General features: G+C 31.6%; 4 protein-coding genes across 16 annotated transcripts in view; 3 read left to right on the top strand and 1 right to left on the bottom strand.

Annotated features, from left to right (window-relative positions):
• Window positions 1-866: 866 nt before the first annotated feature.
• Window positions 867-8,317, bottom strand: LOC116433118 (uncharacterized). Of its 3 annotated transcripts, XR_012998913.1 has the most exons (8): window positions 8,186-8,317; window positions 7,998-8,090; window positions 6,931-7,061; window positions 4,004-4,211; window positions 3,614-3,802; window positions 2,971-3,001; window positions 2,520-2,887; window positions 867-2,369 (listed from the first exon to the last, which is right to left on the bottom strand). XR_012998913.1 is itself a non-coding variant. In XM_076369012.1 (6 exons), the coding sequence occupies exons 1-6, from the start codon at window positions 8,073-8,075 to the stop codon at window positions 2,736-2,738; spliced, it is 789 nt and encodes a 262-aa protein (XP_076225127.1). In that variant the 5' UTR covers window positions 8,076-8,143; the 3' UTR covers window positions 2,383-2,735. The 3 variants fall into 3 exon arrangements, 1 of the variants encoding a protein (XP_076225127.1); XR_012998912.1 differs by lacking the exon at window positions 8,186-8,317 and having other exon boundaries at window positions 7,998-8,143; XM_076369012.1 differs by lacking the exons at window positions 867-2,369; window positions 8,186-8,317 and having other exon boundaries at window positions 2,383-2,887; window positions 7,998-8,143.
• Window positions 8,313-14,540, top strand: MED23 (mediator complex subunit 23). Its single transcript, XM_031990868.2, has 11 exons — window positions 8,313-8,507; window positions 8,983-9,047; window positions 9,365-9,609; window positions 9,884-10,016; window positions 10,090-10,272; window positions 10,346-10,630; window positions 10,716-12,858; window positions 12,946-13,185; window positions 13,260-13,419; window positions 13,515-13,802; window positions 13,884-14,540. Exons 2-11 carry the CDS (start codon window positions 9,003-9,005, stop codon window positions 14,227-14,229), a joined length of 4,068 nt encoding a protein of 1,355 aa, XP_031846728.1. The 5' UTR covers window positions 8,313-8,507; window positions 8,983-9,002; the 3' UTR covers window positions 14,230-14,540.
• Window positions 14,541-14,690: 150 nt separating this feature from the next.
• LOC116433117 (uncharacterized) lies at window positions 14,691-19,923 on the top strand. 5 transcript variants are annotated; one of them, XM_031990874.2, is made up of 7 exons: window positions 14,691-14,827; window positions 15,579-15,792; window positions 15,872-16,045; window positions 16,123-16,324; window positions 16,412-16,607; window positions 16,694-16,779; window positions 16,846-19,923. In XM_031990874.2, exons 2-7 carry the CDS (start codon window positions 15,606-15,608, stop codon window positions 19,535-19,537), a joined length of 3,537 nt encoding a protein of 1,178 aa, XP_031846734.1. In that variant the 5' UTR covers window positions 14,691-14,827; window positions 15,579-15,605; the 3' UTR covers window positions 19,538-19,923. The 5 variants fall into 5 exon arrangements, with proteins under 5 accessions (XP_031846734.1, XP_031846733.1, XP_031846732.1 ...); XM_031990873.2 differs by lacking the exon at window positions 14,691-14,827 and adding an exon at window positions 14,834-15,243; XM_031990872.2 differs by lacking the exon at window positions 14,691-14,827 and adding an exon at window positions 14,834-15,338.
• A 307-nt stretch (window positions 19,924-20,230) lies between these two features.
• Window positions 20,231-20,926, top strand: part of LOC116433095 (UPF0489 protein C5orf22 homolog) — a 476,138-nt gene continuing 475,442 nt past the window's right edge. For 2 of the 7 annotated variants that reach the window (XM_031990822.2, XM_031990821.2), the window contains exon 1: window positions 20,269-20,579. In XM_031990822.2, coding sequence (XP_031846682.1) covers window positions 20,517-20,579 — 63 coding nt within the window. In that variant the 5' untranslated portion in view covers window positions 20,269-20,516. Of the gene's footprint in view, window positions 20,580-20,926 lie in introns of all 7 variants that reach the window. The other 5 variants (XM_031990824.2, XM_031990826.2, XM_076369576.1 and 2 more) reach the window with 4 other exon arrangements.

The raw sequence follows: 20,926 nt of genomic DNA, 5'->3' as shown, positions 1-20,926 counted from the left end.
ATTTAAATAACTTGTGCTTGATATCAAAATTACTCCCAGAATTTTTCCACAGAATTTTAAACTGGAGTGTACAATGTTTTAAGTATTAATTGCAAAATGATGGATACTATCAGGTATACATATATTTGTTACTGTATTATTTCCTGCACGTTTTAACCTTCAATGTTACATCACTTTATTTGATGTACAATACTTATCAGAATACGTTCATTCATACAATAAGCTGATTTCACATATTTTTCTTGTCTTTGTAAGAGGAAGTATATACACTTCTTGAGTTTACCTCGAACAAGTGTAATGTTCACACTGATAATAAAGGAAATCATATTACTTATCAATATTCCTGAATTCGTCGATATTTCAAGTCGAAGAAACCATTTCCGCAAACTATACATTTCGAAAAAAGGTAAACAACTTAATTTCGAATGTAACACAACGATGTAGTCCTAACGTACGATTTACTTAAGACATTCGAAAAGTATATGATCTCGCGTTGTAATTTACAAGTCAGTATTGTGGATAGGTACTCTATCTTTCCGTATATGTTCAGACGCAGGATGAAACCGGATAGGTCATAGGATTAAACCCGTCGTCAGATTTCAAATCAATTGTATCTTACGCGTTCCATCAATAATTCTTAATGTTGTCGCGTGCAAGCAATATCTGTCTTCGGGACACCTGCTCTAGACAAGCAAACACAATGGTGTTTAATCGGCCAGAACGGTCGAACTCACTTCGATTCAACTTGTTCCACTGGTAGGCGTAGTGTGTAAGATAATAACTTCCTATTTCTCGACTACCTACCTTCGTGCCCACAGCTCTAATTCGATCATAGAACTCGTCACCATCTGCCTGTAACACTTTCGAAGCGAATTTGTTTTAATAAAGCGCGCGACAATTATTTTGTTTTATTTTGTATTTGTTTAATGAATGATACATTTAGAAGGGATGCAGATATATATATGTACCTAACTGACGTAAGATGTGCACTAAAAAGACGGGACTGCAAATGATAAAGTTGTACATGAGAACAAATACTTTAGTTACTTATTTCTAGTATTCTATACAGTTCGAAAGCAATTATGCATGCAAAAAATAATTAGCACAAAAATTATTTCTTATACTGTATAAATCTATCAGGTGAAATTGTTTAAACCTTATTACTCAAGTAATCAATATTACCCATCACATTTACTTAAAACATATTTTGCGTACAGGTTTATACAACAAAAAAATTGATAATGACAAAACAACGACTATTCAATAAGTCCTTAACTCTTAATCATTTTACATAAAAAAAAAACATTGAAGCACGTTATACTCGTAGTTTCAAAGCAAGTGCGTTCCTTAGGTAAACAACTGTTTCCTTTAAAAAATCATCGTATTCTAGTAATAAAACAATACTTAATTTTAAAAAGAAATCTCGTTAAATCTCATTTTATAAAATTGGTGTAACGTTAAAAATTCGAACAGCAAAGGACAGTCCAATTTTTTGAGTCGCCGGTATGCAAAATCTAATTGGCATCGCGGACAGTTTTAGTTTTGGCGGTGATATTCCTTTCTTGAGGGGAATTCCACTGCGAAGTGGTTGCGAATTCTGAGCTCAGCCAATGATTGCGTGCCTGTTCGCCGTCCAAGAAGGGACTTAACAGGCTACTCGTTGGTCAAGCCGCCGTCGGCTGGACAGCGACTCACTTCGTCGTCCACTCTGGCACACCTGTTCACTCAGGTATGCGATATCCTCTCCTTTTCCCTCCTTTTATCCTCCCTTCCTCTCCCGTCGCCTCACCGCGCTCATCCCCCTTCTCTTTTTCTCATTCTCTATCCTCCTTTCTTCTCATCTCGCATCCACCGTCCTTTGTCTCTTTCCTACTGCTCATCGGGACACTCAGACGGTGGTTTACCGTTGTTTCGGTGATCCTGGACCGACGACGGTGTCGACTGGTCCATTCGTGGCCATGCAAACCTCTCAGCATAACCCTACAATTTTCCTACCCTGTAATGATCATCATTCTCGTCTCCCTGCACATGTTCGTCTTTCACTTGATACTCGATAATTTCGACTGATCGATATCAAATTTGCAACCAGGTGATGAATATGCGATTTGTCTAACGAATATTAACATGTTGCCCGCCACGGTGGTCACCGATGACTGGAGCTTCTCAATTACTTGGAAACAATTATAAAAATATTTGCTAACGCACGAAACTAAATGTCAGTGCAACTTGAGAACTATGACACCGAACCATTAATAATTCGTTGTCACACCATTCGTCTTTGTTACAAAAGAATAATATTAATTCGTCGTATCAATTACTTTTCAAACATCTTCATTTCCATATTGGATTGCAGATGACGGGTTCTGTAACTGTAAATTACAAGTGTTTTATTTTTACCTTGTGATACTTATATAAATGTACATATCTAAATATTTTTCATGGATTACGAAAATGATAAATGTTTATATTTGTATATTATATTTTCTATCCGAATAGTAAGCTAAAACACAGACACATACTTCAGTTTCCTTATCCGCTAGTGTCCCTAATGTGTAGTGGGTTGGACTCCAGGAGTCTCGTTAAAATACGTTTTCTTTCTTCTTCTTTTGCCGTCGCCGATGTTTACGGTCCCGACGAGTTTCCATTTATTACCAGGAGAAGCCCACGGGACTAGTAGTCCTGACAGTTTCAGATTGTTTCGGACCAATTCGAACGACTGGACAGGACAGTTCAGTCTATAAGGGGGATCCCCACCCCGAGAATGGGCTCTCGACCTGCTTGAACCGAAGAACCAGACAATAGGACGCCAGATCCTTGCCGCCCGGTGCACTTATCCTTTTCGGTGTTGGTCGTTTGTTGGTAGCTTCTCGTTTCGCACGGTTATACCCTGAAAAAAAGTGCTTGCTGGTTCCTGATGGAGTAATTCTTGATAAACCTGTACATGAGACGATACTTTCAAAAAAAACTTACAGGGTAATTTCCGGTGAGATAGCCCGATTTCCTTTAGATTGTTAAATATAATTATTTTCAATTCCTTTTAGCGGTATACTGAATTTTGCACCGATGCCTTTTTAACAATTCTTCTTATATGTATTTATTTTCATAAATATAGTTATCTTAGTTAGGTATTAATAATATTTATGATGTAATGATTCGTCTTGAAAAAAGTGGGTCATCTGTCCTCAACTTATGTTAACTGTCTATGTAGTCATGCAGCTTAGACATATAAAAGACTTTAGTATAAATATTTAAATTTAAATAAATAATATACGTTGACTACATAGTAAGTAACTATTTTTCGGCAGAAAACAGAGATCTTTACGTTTTGAGTTCGTTCGATTTAGACTATAATTTTGAATGCGTTATTGTTGCCAAAATTTTATTTATTAATAGGATACACGGTAGGAAAATAACTTTAATCACCTTGAAAAAATATAAGTTTTTTAATTATACACAATCTAACAATAAAGTGAAACAGAAAAAGACGTGTTCGCTTTACGTTTAATTAATTTCTAAAATTGTTATTGTACGTTATGAATTATTGAAATATGAAAGAGAAACAATTAAAAGAAAATTAATTCCTAAAGTTTTCGTAGAATATCTGTTTCAATACCCGTGTTCCATCTTGAAGTTTCCTGTACCTATAAGATGGACATTTTTCAGAAAAGTTTTGGCATCCATATTTTTCCAACAATATCATTCTAGTGTCTTCCTCGTTTGTCATATTCCATATATTTTGGAAGTAGATCGAATAAGTAGTAACGTCATTCGTCATTGAAAATGTCCAACCACATATGTATACCTAAAAATTCAATTACTTTTACATTTTTACTTTTTACGTTTAGTAATAATTTCTTTTTTATAAATTCAATCCATCATCTGCCCTATGAACCCACTGTTATTCGCGTTATTACAATTTTTGTCTGCATGATTCACAAGCTCCGCTAATTCTGACTAAAAACAACACTTTACGACTTTTATGGCACCATATCTTTTTACTTACAGTCTTCCCTAAAATTCGTGAACAAGTATTCATTGTGTCGAAGATCAATGCAGACATCTTGGCTATGTGTATATCTCGTATTGCCTCGGTTTTTTTGTAATCCTTAGTATAGTTGTCGAAGTCGTCGATTAGGAGTACGGTAGGCAAGGTGGCGAATGTGTGCAATTTGGTCAGTTTTTCTACTAGCATCTCGTAAGTTTCTAAGTACCTGGATTAACAAGTTTCTCTGATCAGTTGATACTTGTTTAATCTTTCACTTCTGAAGTGGTAAAAATGAAAAAGGAATTGGTATATTCATGACATTTATTATTTATAACAATAAATACTTAAATGATATGAAGGTACTACTAGCAAAGAAATTTTGTCTAAAACTACTCTCATTTTATGATCTATGCAAACCCTTTTGCCTAACGTTTGGTCTTTCTGCAAAATTCTTTATATACACATATTTCTTGCTTAAAAATGAAAAAAAGCTTCGTTACTTCCAGTAATAAATAGAATATTCCTTTAGAATAACAATTACGTATAAGTGTTTAGAATTATCTAGTTTACAGTTTATAATTTTTTCTATAAATGTATAAGAAGAAAGCAAACTAAAAAGTTTTTAAAAACGACAGGGAATAAAACCTATGAAAAATAAAATATAATATTCATGTAACAGAAGCGTTACCTCTAATAAATGTTTATTTAGCTTGCAATTTGAGATTCTTTTTAAAAATCGATAGCTTAGAATATATACAGCTCTAAGAAGTGTACAGACTTCTGGAAATAAATGGCGTCGTATAGATCAATTGAAATACTTTATACGCGTAATGAACATTTCATCGAGATTTATGTATTCATAAATAACATCACGTGTCATGAGTAGCACAGTATGGTTTCTACAATATTAAAACGCAGCAATTACAAGAATTTTCCTCTTTTACCAGAAACCCTGTTCAACGAATCTTCGCGGTCACTGTATCTCCGTTTGAAAAATAAACGTACGAGGAAGGAAGCAGCTGATTTGCGACGATCCTCGTCTGATTGTTTATTCCGCCGTTCCTGTTGCTACCACGATGAGTCAAACATAAAAATCGCGATGTCTGTTGTTTATTTAATGGCCCCGCAGAAAGAATAAACCTGCCCAAACTAACGTATAATATACACGTGTAATATTATCTTTCCTAGATCTGACAAACAAATTCTCCAATGTGAATCAGACGCATGGAAAACGTGATTTTTTTCCAGTTTCTTTTAATTTTATCCACCTCGTTCCAAGCATTTTAAATTTTCACCCCACAATATTCTATAGAACACTCCGAAATTTTAATAGTTCATAGATATTTGCAATCTATTAAATTTAATTGTGTATTTCTATAATTTTTCAATCGTAAAGATTGACGATAATTACGCTATAGTTGCTATCGTATGAACTATGGGTAACAATTTTTGCAACACGCTCTAGTAGAATATTTATAATCTCTGATTAAATAAATACGTTTATTTAATGAAATTCCTAAATATACAATGATGAAGTAATAGAGTTTCAAACTGTTCATTCAAAAATTCTCTTCAAAAATATTTCCGAAAATCACCATGTTTTCAAGTCGTCAAGGTAGGAAAGTCCCTTAACTTGGGCCACGTGTGTATGAGAACAAATGCCATCAGCAATCCACTATACAGCATTCATCAACGTTATCTTTCTCTTGGAAAGTCCCAGGGACAAGGTTCGCTGGTGAGCTTCGAGTGAAATTTTTCAATAATGTCCTAGTCCATGTCATTAAATGATTTATTGCGTGTTTACATATGTTTCCATCGTGAAAACATTTCCAGTGAATTAACATTTCCGCAGGATAAATATGAATTATAATAAAATAATCGAATACTTAAGTCAATCGTATACGTTTATGTGTATCAGAGACGCTGATATCAATATTTACTAAGTAACTCCAAATTGTTTAATATTAATTTTGACAATATCACAATGGAAACATCAGTAAACAGTTACAAATATTTTTTGGTAAAAACGAATCTAAATCTGATAATTAACCGGATAGTGGTATCGACTAATGAGTTAACCAAATATAAGAAAAAATTACTCTCTCTTTAGATAAAAAGACATTGCTGCACGTTACATGTAGAATATTTACGATATATATTTACCATATTTTTGCTTCCTTACTATTCTTGAAATTGTTTATTAGAGGAAACATAGTTTTCTATGTGATGAACGATTTTATTACCGTCAATATCACTTAAAATGGTAGATCCAATTGTACTGACACAATTTTTACTTATAATTCGATTTTGTTATATAATTAAGGTTAAAATAATTATTCATTTAATCTACAATATTTCGAAAACTATAGTTTTATTTATAAACTAAACATACTTAGAAATAATACCATAAAATCGTCAGATATTAAATATTGTATGTATCTATCTAATTATAGGTAATTCAAAGTAATTAATATTTTAAAATTTGAAAGACAACTACCTTCATCTATAATATTTTCGAAATGACAAGAGATCAATTTAAATAAATTTTCAGACCAAACTTTTAGATATACTGTTTGATTTTCTTAGTAATAAATTACTTGATCCTCGCTTATTGATTCCTTCCTTTCGACTCGTTTACATTAAGACTGTTATTTTATACTTGAAGGGCAAAAAATAATGAATCGGAGCCACATTATTTTTTATTTGATATTCTGAGTTTTCCATCTACACGGATAATGAAATCAACTCATTTCCGACCCTAATCGCACGGAACATTTAATCAACATTCAGAACACGAATCCGAGCAACCGAGGCGAAAGCGAGATCAAAATATTCTTGAAATAAAGTTTAGTCAAGTGAACATAAATCCGACGCTCTTTTTATAGGAACAAATCTTGAAGGCCGATGCACGTGCAGAAGCACCGCAAGAAAAGTGTTCCGCTTACATAAATCTCATCAGCTTGAAAGCCGCGGGTACTGGATTACTTCTGTCGTGACAGGCAGCCGGCAGGCTATCCAACGGGGTTGGTGTAATGTAAACGACGCGGTGTCCTTCTTCGGCCCAGTAAATTGCTGCCTGTGAAGGAAAACCTGATTCCGGAAATGTCGGGACCGCTCGTAACAAAACAGACCCGTAACAAGTACTGACCGCATGATATCACGCTTAACGGATCTTACGACACACTATGAACTGTTCGAATATGACGCGTGCATACGTTTGTTAGTTTTCGTCTCTTTGCGCTATTGTGAGCAGCACATCGCACAAAAAGTATTGGTAATGGTTTACGTATTTGTTACTGGCACACGTTTTCAAATATCGTAAAATTTTCTAATGACTCAATCTATTGTTTACAGTAACTGTAAACATTTATAATGTTAGGTCCTGACTTTGAGTTCAATAACTGATCAAACGGATATTGATTTTTGATATTTGCGACATATAACATTACTATCGTAAATGTGAAGTTTTTATTTTAGGGAAACTGCTAATATTTTGTTGTATTGCATCTGAGTTTTTAAAAAAGCAGTTCTGCTTTTATTTATGTAGAAGATTTACAGTTGTTATAATAATAACATGATGGTATTGTTAAAAAAATAACAGCGATCGCTCAAACAGTTCAATACTACTGGGTATGTAGATAAGTAGTAGTCGTCAGATATTTACATATTTAGAAAATATAATATAAAAATATCAAGGTTCCTCTTTGTTACGAGTCCTAATAAATGGGTTCATTGTAATGTAGTAGAATCCCGTATAACGCGATTAATACGTTAGGTGTTGTATGAATAGTGTAAAGTAGCGTGTTTTGAATTATTATTAGATCAACTTTTGTTTTCCACGTTCTCGGAAAAATGAAAGAATTAAAGAACGGAAAAAGTCAGCAACAGTGACGGAGACAATATAATGTTCAGTTAAACCTTACTCCATCTTTAAATGCGCGAAATTCCTGCATTTTATTACAGATCACGTTATACAAGGGTTTACTGTATTTAATGATTTTATTAAATTTACCTCGAACATAAAAGATTTGTTTAATTCCGCAGACCCGCAAAGTAAAGTCGATTTAACATTATGCTTAGTTGAAAGCATTCTTTACTTCGATTGCTAAAATTATAATTAGGTTATGTGGTTACCGGAATTGGTAATATAAATAGTTTTTTCTTTTCTTATAATTATGATCATAAACCACTAATATTTACAAAAATATATGTTAACATTTCACGGTTTTCTATTGATATATCCCTTTCGTGCAATTTTCTTGTTAACACGTGTCACGAAAGAAGTCCAAACTGAAAATTCTCCGCAAGTTACTAACAACGACATCTTTGAATAGCACTCATAACATAGTTGTCAAGACCACAGACGAGGTATAGGATAGCATTGCAAGCTTATGGGACTCGATGTTACATGTTCTGAATTACCGATTGAGCGGGAAATCAGAGGTTTTACTCTACTTTCTACGCCTAGAGAACGGTCAATAGGAAAACTACATCAAGCAGCATGATCGAAGTTGATCAAATGGTAAATATGGTAAACCAGCATAAAATGTATCTATTATATTGTTGCCATATCTTCAAACTTTCACGCGCGAAGCTAAGTAAGTATTTACTTAAGGAAGTAAATACTTACTTCATTTTTGCTACGAGTGTGTGATATGATTTAGCGACACAAATATATAAAGGGCCCCATACACGTTGAAACATGCATTGATGCCAGTACTGGTACTCGGTTGGCACCACTGTAAGTGTTACGGAAATGTAGAGGGGAAGGGTCAGACAATCGCCGGCTGTGGGAGAAAAATTTATATTGCATCTGCAGTCAGTGGTTTGATGCAAATGCTGTGCGGGTTATGGAAACGTAAACAGAACTCGGCTATTTTCTTGATTTATTTACTACGTGTTTAGTATAAATTTTAAATTGAAGTATGAGAAAATTCAATTTAAAAACAATGATGTCTGCTTTTACATATTAAATTTTATATATTTTTATCTTTGAGTGAGACTTTTATGCTAAAAAATGGGCAGCGAAACTCAGATCACCAATATCGTCAGTGATATTTTGGTAAGTGTTTATTCTTTTATTATTAATTTTTTATGGTATATTCAGATTTTTTATGGTATATTCTATTGAGCGTCGTACATTGGTCATAATGATGAATATTATTTGTTTAACAGTAAGTAGTAAAAAGTTAGAATTTTGATTCTAGGTTGAAATATAATTATAATTTTCAGTCAACTTTCTCAATTAACTTTTGCAATAAATTTCAAAATTTGTGTTAATAGAGATATAGTATTCTTATTCCTCTTAATTAAAATCCACCAGTGCATTCAAATTCATTTATAGCTATATTACCATTAATTTTTGTAATACTATTACAGAAAGTAGAAGCCATAGAAGAAGCATTTAGTTGTGTGCTTGTGCACCATCCAAATAATGAAAGTGAAAAAATATCATCATGGCAAAAAGAGTTGACATCTGCTATGTCAAATTTAACTAAGGAACAGCAAGAAGGTGCTGTTCGACAATTTTTATCTATGGCAGCAGCAATGACAAATCATAGACGATTACAATTGTTATTATCTTTGCTTGAAAATCTAGTAACTTCTAATGTTTTACCGTCAAGGTATGTATCATCAAAAAATATTATGAATATATATGGAGGTTGTACTTTGAATAATTCAATTAAATAATCAAATTGTGGATGTTTCTGTTCTTAAAGTATGTTCAAATATGCAATTACATTAACAATGTGTAACAGAAATAACAATTCTATTTATTATTGAATATAATCAATAATTCATTTATTACATCAATAGTTAATTAACGATCCATAATAATAATCAGTTAGTATACAGATGTAAGATAACATGTAAGTAACTAACACGTTCCTTTTTTAGACTTGTATGTGAATGTATATTAAGTTGTGACAAACTACAGTACCAATTAGAAGACTTTTGGGTTGAATGTTTTGTCCTCATACGACATATTATTGGAGGGGTTGATTACAAGGGTGTTAGAGAAATAATGAAAGTAAGTAGTACTACAAACATCAACTTTGCAGCTACATAAAAGCAAATTAGTGAATTTTTATAATGTATTATAGGGTTGCAAAGAAAAAGCACAAACTATTCCTGCTAGATTGAATGCATCTGTTCAACCACAATTGAAAGCATTAGAAAATGTAATTGAGTATATTTTCGATAGGAATGCTTGTCTGTTGCCAGGCTATTTTATTGTAAATGAAATTCAGAAGGCTTTTCCAGATGGTAAAAACTGGCCACACTGGGTATGTCATTTAAATAATAAAATTTACAATATTTTGTTGCATTTAAGTACATCTTGTATTATGGTTTTTTCAGAAATTAGCAAAATTACTTTCAAATTTTGTTGAAAGTTTTCGTACAACTGCACAAATGGTATCTATTGTCGGACATTCAAAAATGTTACCAGTGGTAGAGCATACTGGCTATGCAGATTTAATTAATCCTTGGGTACTTGACACGACAACCTTAAAATTTTCTTTGAAAGGAAATTTGCCTTATGATGAAGATCTACTTAAACCTCAAACTGGATTACTTAGATACGTTTTAGAACAACCCTATAGCAGAGACATGGTGTGCTCAATGCTTGGTTTACAAAAACAGGTATATTATTGATTTTTTTTAGAAAAAGCAATTTAGTTTTTTTATTAAGAAGAACTTAAAAATCTTATATTTCTGTATATTTTAGCAAAAACAAAGGTGTGCAGCTTTAGAGGAGCAATTAGTTGAATTAGTTATTCTCGCCATGGAGCGTGCAGAGAATGAAACACTGCCAGCTGAAGGAATAGATGGAACTGTTGCAAATCATTATGTATGGTTGCATCTTTCTTCACAACTTATATATTTTGTACTTTTTTCATACGCTTGTTTCCCAAATATTGTGATCGCAATCCACGATAAATTGGCAGGCAGAGATTTGAGAAAAGGAAGAGATCATTTAATGTGGGTCTTACTACAGTTTATTTCTGGAAGTATTCAAAGAAACCCACTATCAAACTTTTTGCCAGTATTAAAATTATATGATCTTCTTTATCCCGAAAAAGAACCTTTGCCTGTTCCGGATTACACTCAGGCACTGTGTACTCATCAAATGGCAATAACATGTATATGGATACATTTATTGAAAAAAGCTCAATCTGAACACTCAAATATCCATAGACCAATACCTCACACTTTAAAGTTACATCATGAATTTTTGCAACATCTGGTAATGCCAAATACTTCCCTTTGTATGGGTTCTGACTATCGCATCGCATTATTGTGTAATGCGTACTCGACGAATCAAGAATATTTTGGTAGACCAATGGCAGCTTTGGTCGATACTATACTTGGTACACAGAAAGGTCAGCAGCAACAACCAATGCAAACATTACAAAATAATGCATCTCTTGCAAGTGGTCCAACTACACCATTGTCTATGTCTATTTTGGATTCATTAACAGTTCATTCAAAAATGAGCCTTATACACAGCATTGTTACCCACGTTATTAAATTAGCTCAGTCTAAGAGTAATATGGCATTAGCACCAGCATTAGTGGAAACGTATAGTCGATTATTAGTGTATACCGAAATCGAAAGTCTTGGTATCAAAGGATTCATTAGTCAATTACTTCCAACAGTTTTCAAATCTCATGCATGGGGAACAATGTATACCCTCTTAGAAATGTTCAGTTATAGGATGCATCATATACAGCCCCATTATAGGGTGCAACTTCTATCTCATTTACACAGTCTCGCAGCTGTACCACAAACTAATCAAACACAACTTCACTTGTGCGTAGAAAGTACTGCTCTACGTTTAATTACTGGCTTAGGATCTGCCGAAGTGCAGCCACAGTTATCTAGATTCTTGTCAGAACCAAAAACCCTTGTTTCTGCAGAATCTGAAGAGCTAAACAGAGCTTTAGTATTAACTTTGGCACGATCCATGCATGTCACGGGTACAGGATCAGATAGTCACAGTGGTACATGGTGTAAGGAATTATTGAATACAATAATGCAGAATACACCACATTCGTGGGCGAATCATACTCTTCAATGTTTCCCACCAGTTCTCAGTGAATTTTTCCAACAAAATAGTGTACCGAAGGAAAATAAACAGCAAATAAAAAAGGCAGTAGAAGAAGAATATCGAAATTGGGCTTCAATGAGTAATGAAAACGACATTATAGCGCATTTTTCTGTACCTGGGACACCACCTTTATTTTTGTGCCTTTTATGGAAGATGATTTTCGAAACTGATCGTATTAGTCCAATTGCATATAAGATTTTAGAAAGAATTGGCGCTAGAGCTTTATCAGCGCATCTCAGAAAATTTTGTGATTATCTTGTATTTGAATTTGCTAACAGTGTGGGTGGTCAACACGTAAACAAATGTGTAGATACAGTCAATGATATGATATGGAAGTACAATATAGTGACCATTGATAGACTAATTCTCTGTCTAGTCCTAAGAACTCATGAAGGCAGTGAGGGACAAGTATGCTTTTTCATTATTCAGTTACTTTTGCTTAAGGCCATTGAATTTAGAAATAGAGTTCAAGAATTTGTCAAAGAAAATTCTCCAGAGCATTGGAAGCAGTCAAATTGGCATGAAAAACATCTGGCATTTCATAGAAAGTTTCCAGAAAAGTTTGCTCCTGAAGGTATCATGGAACAAACTAGCGGTGGTCCTAGTCAATATCAGAGTTTACCTGTTTACTTTGGAAACGTGTGTCTACGATTTTTACCAGTTTTTGATATTGTTGTACATAGATACTTAGAAATTCCTGCCGTGTCAAAAAGTTTAGAAACATTATTAGAACATTTAGGATGTCTATACAAATTTCATGGTTGGTATATTTAACACTTATGTATGTAATACTATTTTTATATTCCGGCTAGTTTCTGTAATTTTAGTTTTATGTATTGAATTTCAGACCGACCCGTAACGTTTTTGTATAATACATTACATTATTATGAACGTAAGCTGAGGGACAGACCGCCTTTAAAACGGCGTCTAGTGTCTGCGGTTTTAGGTTCATTAAGAGAAATTCGAGCTCAAGGATGGGCCCTTTCAGAAGCTTATCAAATGTACATGACCAGATCATCTGATGATGTTGTGACGTGGATGCCAGAATTGGATTACTATATTCGTTTAGTACGCAGAATTGTAGAAAGTAAGTTTATTTATTCATTTATTATTAGCATTTTTTTTATTTTGACATTTTTTTACACCAAATTTTTTTTAAAGCGATGTCAGGTATAGCTCATTTTCCCAATACTGATTGGAGATTCAATGAATTTCCAAATCCAGCTGCACATGCACTATATGTTACATGTGTGGAACTCATGGCAGTTCCAGTTGCTCCTAATTTGGTCGCTAATTCATTATTGGACGTGGTTGCAAAAGGGTAAGATAAAAGAAGTTACTCTGATTTATATTTTTAAATTTTATAAAGAATTATGACTAACTAGAATAGTATATAATTAAAATAAAATGTTTTAGGTACACTGTGATACCATCAGATGAAATTCATTTATGGATAAATTGTGTGGGGTTGTTATTGGCTGCTTTACCAGAATGTTATTGGTCAGCACTACATGATCGATTAGTAGAAACTATAAATAGCCCAGGATTAGCAATTTGGCAATATAATAACTTGACACCATTTCAAATGTTTAATTTTAATAGTACTCATAATAGTTTATTGGAAAACAAATATAGTTATATGTTGGCATTAGCACATTCTGTGTGGCATCATGCTGGCGCTGGACAAATTACTACTATGCCACAGTAAGATTAGTATTCAATATAAATATACATTTATAATAGCAATTTTTATGTTAGAAAAAATATAAATTTATTATGTTTTAGGTTTATTAAAGAAAAACTTCAACCAGTAGTGAATAGTGAAGAACAATTAATATACGCTTGTCATTTAATTGGACCTACTTTGGCTAGGTTTAATGCTGAAAGACCAAACTGTGTTGTAGAATTGACAGTCCGTTTATATGAAATGCTTGAACAAGTAGATCGACATCAAACTCATTTAAAGTATATGGATCCAGTTTGTGATTTATTGTATCATATAAAATATATGTTTGTTGGTGATATGATGAAAAATGAAGTCGAATGTATTACACGAAGATTAAGACCAGCTTTACAAATGCGGTTACGATTTATTGCACACATAAACATAGATGAAATTCAGTCTTCCTGAGACATACCAAACACAAGTAATATGGAAGTGAATGTATGATAGTATTAAGGATGTGAATCATATACATTTTATTTTAAGGATCTTATTTAATTATAATGAAATTATTATTTATATCATGAAAAACTTTTTTTAACGTATTGTATATATGTCAATATATATATGTATATTTTACATAAAGACATTTTCTAGGAAATCTAATTACACATGTAAACAAAAAATAAAAATGTTCTCATATGTAACATCAAAACAAAATTTAGTTTGTACTGTCTAAATAATGTGTATGTAGTTATTGTAATAATTAATCATCCTAGAAGTAAATAAGTTCACTCATAAAACAAATTTAAATATTTGTCACAAGAAAATTTGATTTCAATCTGTATATAAACGTACCAAAAAGTCAACAGAAACGATATATAAAAACTTTTCAATCAAAATAGCCAATTTATTCATCTTCTTGCCACGTGAGTCTTTGGGACTTTGTTTTGGGTTGGCTACCTGAAATAGGTGCAAAAAAATGAGTGATCCAACCTTCCCTTAACGAGAGGGGCATAAATCAATATAGTTAACCGTGTAATTTTGTTGCGTTTGTTTTATGAAGGTATAAATATACGAAGTGTTTCCGAAATCATAGTAAAACTGAGAAGAAAATTATTCTATGCGAAAAACTGCGTAGAAAATATAAAATAATAACTTTTCATATGATTCTTCGTCCTTCAGATAATCAAAGTTTTGGTTTCAATTATAGAACAACGGTATTTGAAAAAAATTGGTAAAAATTTGAAGAAAACTATTCTTCTTTAGAATAACTTTTTTAATCGATAACAATTTACTGAAACGTGCAATTTGTATATTCAAACATTTATTGTTATGTGTTCGCCATTTGGAGTTCAATTCATTTAAATCGTATGCGCACACGCATTTTTGAGTTTGGAGCTATATTCACACAATATAACCTGTGTAAGATTTGTGTGTGTACACTGAACTGGTTCTTGAAAAACGCCGGATTTCATCTTTGTGAGAATTTTCTATGATAATATTTAGTCAAAACTGTACTGTTAATATTGCATATATAATTAAAGTATCGCATACAAATAAAATTTGTCACTGAAGTATGATACTTGTATATATATATTTTTATTAGTATTTATATGTTATCCATTAACATTTCATAATGGTATTACATAAATTGCATAAATTACAGTATATAAAATAAAGGAAATAAATTGTATAGATATGTTTAGATTTTGATAAGTGAGCTTTATTTTATTTTTGTAGTTAAGCATAGCATAAAATATTTAAGTGTTACTTAATAAGTATAATAATTGTTTTTATTTTTAATGTTACTTCAGATTTACAATTGTAATTTTTAAGTAAGAATGGCTAATATTACTGCACATGATATATTTAAAATACCACGCACAAAAGACATTAAAATACAGGAGAATGTCACATTTTATCAAATGGGTTTTTCTCAAAAAATTTTGGATGGACTATCTGTTTGTGGATTTCAAAAGCCTTCCCCGATACAATTAAAAGCTATTCCTTTAGGAAGATGTGGATTTGGTAGATATTATTTCTATTTAATTATGTGAATAATATGTTATTACCAGCTTATAATTGTAATATTATTTAATCGTTATAGATTTAATAATGCGGGCTAAGTCAGGAACTGGAAAAACTTTAGTATTTTGTGTAATAGCACTTGAAATGTTGGATATACAAATATCATCTGTGCAAGTATTAATATTAGCACCTACCAGAGAAATTGCTGTACAAATTTCAGAAGTATGTTCATCATTAGGATGCGAAATAAAAGGTAAATTTCCTAAAGAAACATATTTTTCTATACAAAATTTTAATTATGTAGCAGATAATATCATTTTATCATTTCAGGCTTAAAAGTTGAAGTATTTATTGGAGGAATGACTTTGGATGGTGATAAAAAGAAAGTAAAAGGTTGTCATATAGCTGTTGGTGCTCCAGGTAGAATTAGACATTTAATCGATAAAGGACTGCTAACAGTTGAAAATGTAAGATTATTTATTCTTGATGAAGCAGACAAGTTAATGGAAAGCAGTTTTCAAAAAGATATTAAGTTAGTATAATTACAAAACCATATAAATATAGTTTGGTATAGTTAAAATAACAAACAAAAATTATATTTATATTTAAAACCTTTCAGTTTCATTTTTTCAAAATTACCATTGAATAAACAAGTTATAGCATCAAGCGCTACTTATCCAGGTGATTTGGAAAGCTTTTTATCAGCATATATGTGCTCTCCAGTTCTAACATCTCCAGATAATGATGGACCTGTACTTATTGGACTTAAACAATTTGTAGCATTTGTTCCTTTTCATCCTAATGCAATGCAACAGGTTTGAGTTGTTTGTTATAGTATATCTAAATACATTTGTATACCATTATTATGCTATAAAATATTTATATATACTTTTCACTTTAGGTCCAAATAAAAGTAAATGAACTAAAAAAAATATTTAATAAAGTTCCATTCAAACAAAGCTTAGTTTTTACAAATTACCAATCAAGGTATGTGTTGTATATATTTATTAGAGTATGTTCTTACTTTAAATGAGATCTCGTTTTTAATTGCAGAGCACAATCAGTGTGTAACAAAATTACTTCTATGGGTTTTACAGCAACCTATATTGCTGGGAATCAAGATATGACAAAAAGACTTGAAGCAATTAATAAATTGAAAACATTTAAATGTAGAATAATGTTAACAACAGATCTAACTGCGAGAGGTATAGATGCAGACAATGTGAACTTGATTGTTAATTTTGATCTGCCGGCAGATGCAGCAACATATTTACATAGAATAGGAAGAGCTGGACGTTACGGATCACATGGTATATCGATAACAATAATAGCAGAGAATGAACTTGAAACGTTCAAACAATTATTAGCCTCAGTTGGTGATTCGAATTTTTATGTATTAAAACTTCCAACAAATTATCCAGATGATATTTGGACTACTCCTGTTACCAAATTTGACAAAATTTTTGCAAACTCTCATATTAAAGAAAACTCACCTAAAACTGGCATGTCTACTGCAAGTGTAAATAATTTAATCGTAACAGATGATAAGGTTGTGGAATATAACAAAATTTTAGGAAATGAAACATTAAATAGTATGAATAAGGTAACTGTAAATAATGTACAGCCTTGTGGTGTAGAAAATGTGAAAAACAGCGTATTTAAAACTACTAATAATTTCCATAAAAGTTCTTTTAATTTAAGTGATAAAATAGAAGTTAGCTCTTTATTTTTTGAAGACATTGATACAATTACACCTCCACCTGTAAAGGAAACTGAAGAAGACACGCTTAAATGTTACAGTCAGTCAAAGTTAAAAGTTATACATAAAATTAAATTAGACCCCATTTCAAATAATCCTTCCAAATGGCAGAAATCTAATGAAAATAAGGAGTTTGAAGTTGATTTGACAGATCTCCAAGAAGATGATTTATCTGATATTGATATTGAAAACGTTGTTGACTACCTAAGTTACAATTTTCGTACTAAAAAATTAGAAGGAGAAACGGTATGTGATGATGGCATAAATATTGCTGCAATTTCTGAAAATACAGTATCTACTGGAACTGAAGAACTAGCATCAGCCCAAAATGCTGAAGATGAAATAAAGGAATTGATTTGTTGTTTCAATGATTATGTGACTAATTATGGTAAATGTGATAGTTATACAGACTTAGAAGAAGAGGAAGCACAAGTCAAACAGGCAACTACATGGAAGAAAAAATTGGACTTTGAAATTAACTTATTAGATACTACAATGAACATCATGAAAGAGTCTGTTCAAAAATTAATATATTTTGAACATATTAAAATGCTAAAAACGTTCTATAATATACAAAAGCGAGCTGTTTTGTGCATTTATCCAGAAATACGGACTGAAGATGAAGTAAATGATACTTATTTATATTCTGGATCCATAGATGGACAATTACTACAGGTATATAAAGAAATAGAAGATTTTAAAAGTTTGCATAGAAAGTCGGGTAAAGAATTCTGTGCATACTTTCCATATCCGATTAAAGAACATGAATATATGCCGAATCTTATGTTTACTGAAAAAGATATGGAAGATTATCGCAATGCATTACGATATTTAAAGTCTAGTCCGTATCCAAGAGAAAAATTATTGCCGATAATAAATTTTGTAGCATTTATTAGCGAAAACACACACTATGATATATTAAAAAAATTACAAGTTCAAAAAGAAAAGTCATTTGATGAATTATTAGAAACAATACAAAACAATGCATTAGATGAAAATAAGTGTATGGAATATGAAATCGATTCATCAAAAGATGTTGGCAATCGTATTCAAAATTTTACTAGTTCAGGAGCATATTCTTTAGATAGTCAATTTATTAATGTTCAACATTTGCAAAATGCTGTTAGAAAAGAAAATATAACTATAAATGAAGAAGAAGTGGAACAAATAAAAGATGCACACAGTTCCCCTGATAATTTTAATTCTTCAAATTCAACAGAATGCATCAATAATTCAGTTGATGTTCAAAACAGTTCTTCACTAAGTGAGAGTAATAATCTTAAAAAATCTAAATTGAATGAAAAAGTAAACACGAAGAGCAAATTTTATAGATGGAGAAAAAGTCAGAAAAAAAGTAATATATCTATTAAAATAAAAGAATCAGCTCTGCGTAGAATTACACCGGTTTGTGGAAACAATATTTTATACAACAATGATTCATTTTGTAATAATCCTGATTTATTGAATAAGCACCCTGAATCAAAAATTCAATTAAATTCATTAAAGTATCTTACAGCAAATCATACTGATGTATCTTCATTAAAAATGAAATCAGATTTGTGTATAAGGAATAAACAACAAGGTATTCAACATGTACATGATCCACAAATCGAGACATTCATGAATAAATCTCAGGAATACCAAGAACATATATCAAGTGAATCTACTTTTACACCAGTAAACAATTCTTTAGAAGAATATTGGACTAATAAAGCTACAACGAATTCAAATGATTTCTTTAATACTATTTATTGGCAACAATATAAACAAGAAACACATAATGTTCCTTATATTTCTCAAGAAGAAAATGATCCATACTCTAAATATTCCACAAATTCTCATTTTTCAAAACATGAAAGCAATATTTTTCCTCTAACAAATAAAAATTCTAATGAATTGAATATTGAACAATTTTTAGCAGCATTGAGAGTTCAAACAAATTATTTACACATAGAGTTATATAAATCTCAGATGCTTCACAGATGAATAAAAAAGTGATGATTAAAATAAGTATTACAAATTTATATAATTAACAAAAACCAGTGAATGATATAAGATTAATGACATGTATATGTAAAGTGAAATATATACATATATATCATATTGTATCATTAACTGTTTTTTGTTTATATATAATAATAATACAATAATAATAATAATAGTAATAATAATAATACAATAATAAGTCTCTAATAATGTTATTAATATATTAATATTACAGTGTGATTAATTTAAATTATAATTACAATAATTCGTACATTCATACAGGAATATTAATTACATACAAAATATTGTATGAAAAGATAACTTGCTAAAATGTAGTTATTAGACGATAAAATTGTTATTTTGTAATAAAAGTTTTTATACAATTATTACGACTACATTTAATTCTAAATAATTATTTAATTCGTATCAATGTATTATCTTTGTTTCATTAATTTATATGTTTCCTTAAAAAAAAAAAGAACGCGAAGCACAATTTCACTAATTATTTTTGCGTGTAAATTAACGACTCATAAATACTCTGAGTAGATATTTGCACAAATATAAATTAATAAGTAAAACTTATTGCAATTATTTTTGCTATTTATATAATATTGTTACGCAGGACATTATTCAGGAATGTTAAATGATTTTATTTATTTGAACGTCACTGGCCGGCTGTGAGTTAGAGGGATCAGGTTTCTAAAGCGTTTCTTTAAGGGGAACACAAAGAAAAAAAAACACCTTACGAAACTCGTCTCGTGAGAATTTGGGGTACGCGCTTGTTGTGTCCGTTCTTTATTCGCAAAATAATCGTTTGAGCAGCCCGCCTAGCATACTTCAGTCGGTCACCACGTGCTTTTGCGTGAAGGCGTCCCTTAATCGCGTTCGCGAGTTCCGTATTGTATCAATCAGTGCGGTTATCGATTTCTTTTTTAATTTCGTGCGTCCGTAATTATACGTCGTTGTGTGTGATAAACTTATGACCATGGTTTCACGGTATTTTCAAACCACGCCGGTTTACGTGGTAGAAGGACACGACGAGGTAAGCTGTCGTTTGGTCAGTGTCTTTCTCGTTTGTTTACATCTCACCTTTTTTCTGCGGAAGTTTCCGTTATATCACGCTAGAGGCGCTGTACAGGATTCCTTTACCAGTGACGTATGTCATGTGATCCGACATTTTGAATTTCTGTATTTTTTCTTACATTATATAAATTCCTTTATTACATATTTCTATTTGTTACATACAAATATTTACATTTTTTGAAACATGATCTCTTTTTTAAAAATGTAGGAATTTTGATACACTTGCTGTTACATTGCTCACGTAACACAGTACTGTGTTCGGATTAGAATTGAACATTGTAGTTTTGGCGGGCTAGTAATTTTAAA

The sequence above is a fragment of the Nomia melanderi genome, chromosome 7 (genome assembly GCF_051020985.1).
Source record: "Nomia melanderi isolate GNS246 chromosome 7, iyNomMela1, whole genome shotgun sequence".
NCBI lineage: Eukaryota > Metazoa > Arthropoda > Insecta > Hymenoptera > Halictidae > Nomia > Nomia melanderi.
This window is presented reverse-complemented; position numbering and strand designations above follow the sequence as displayed.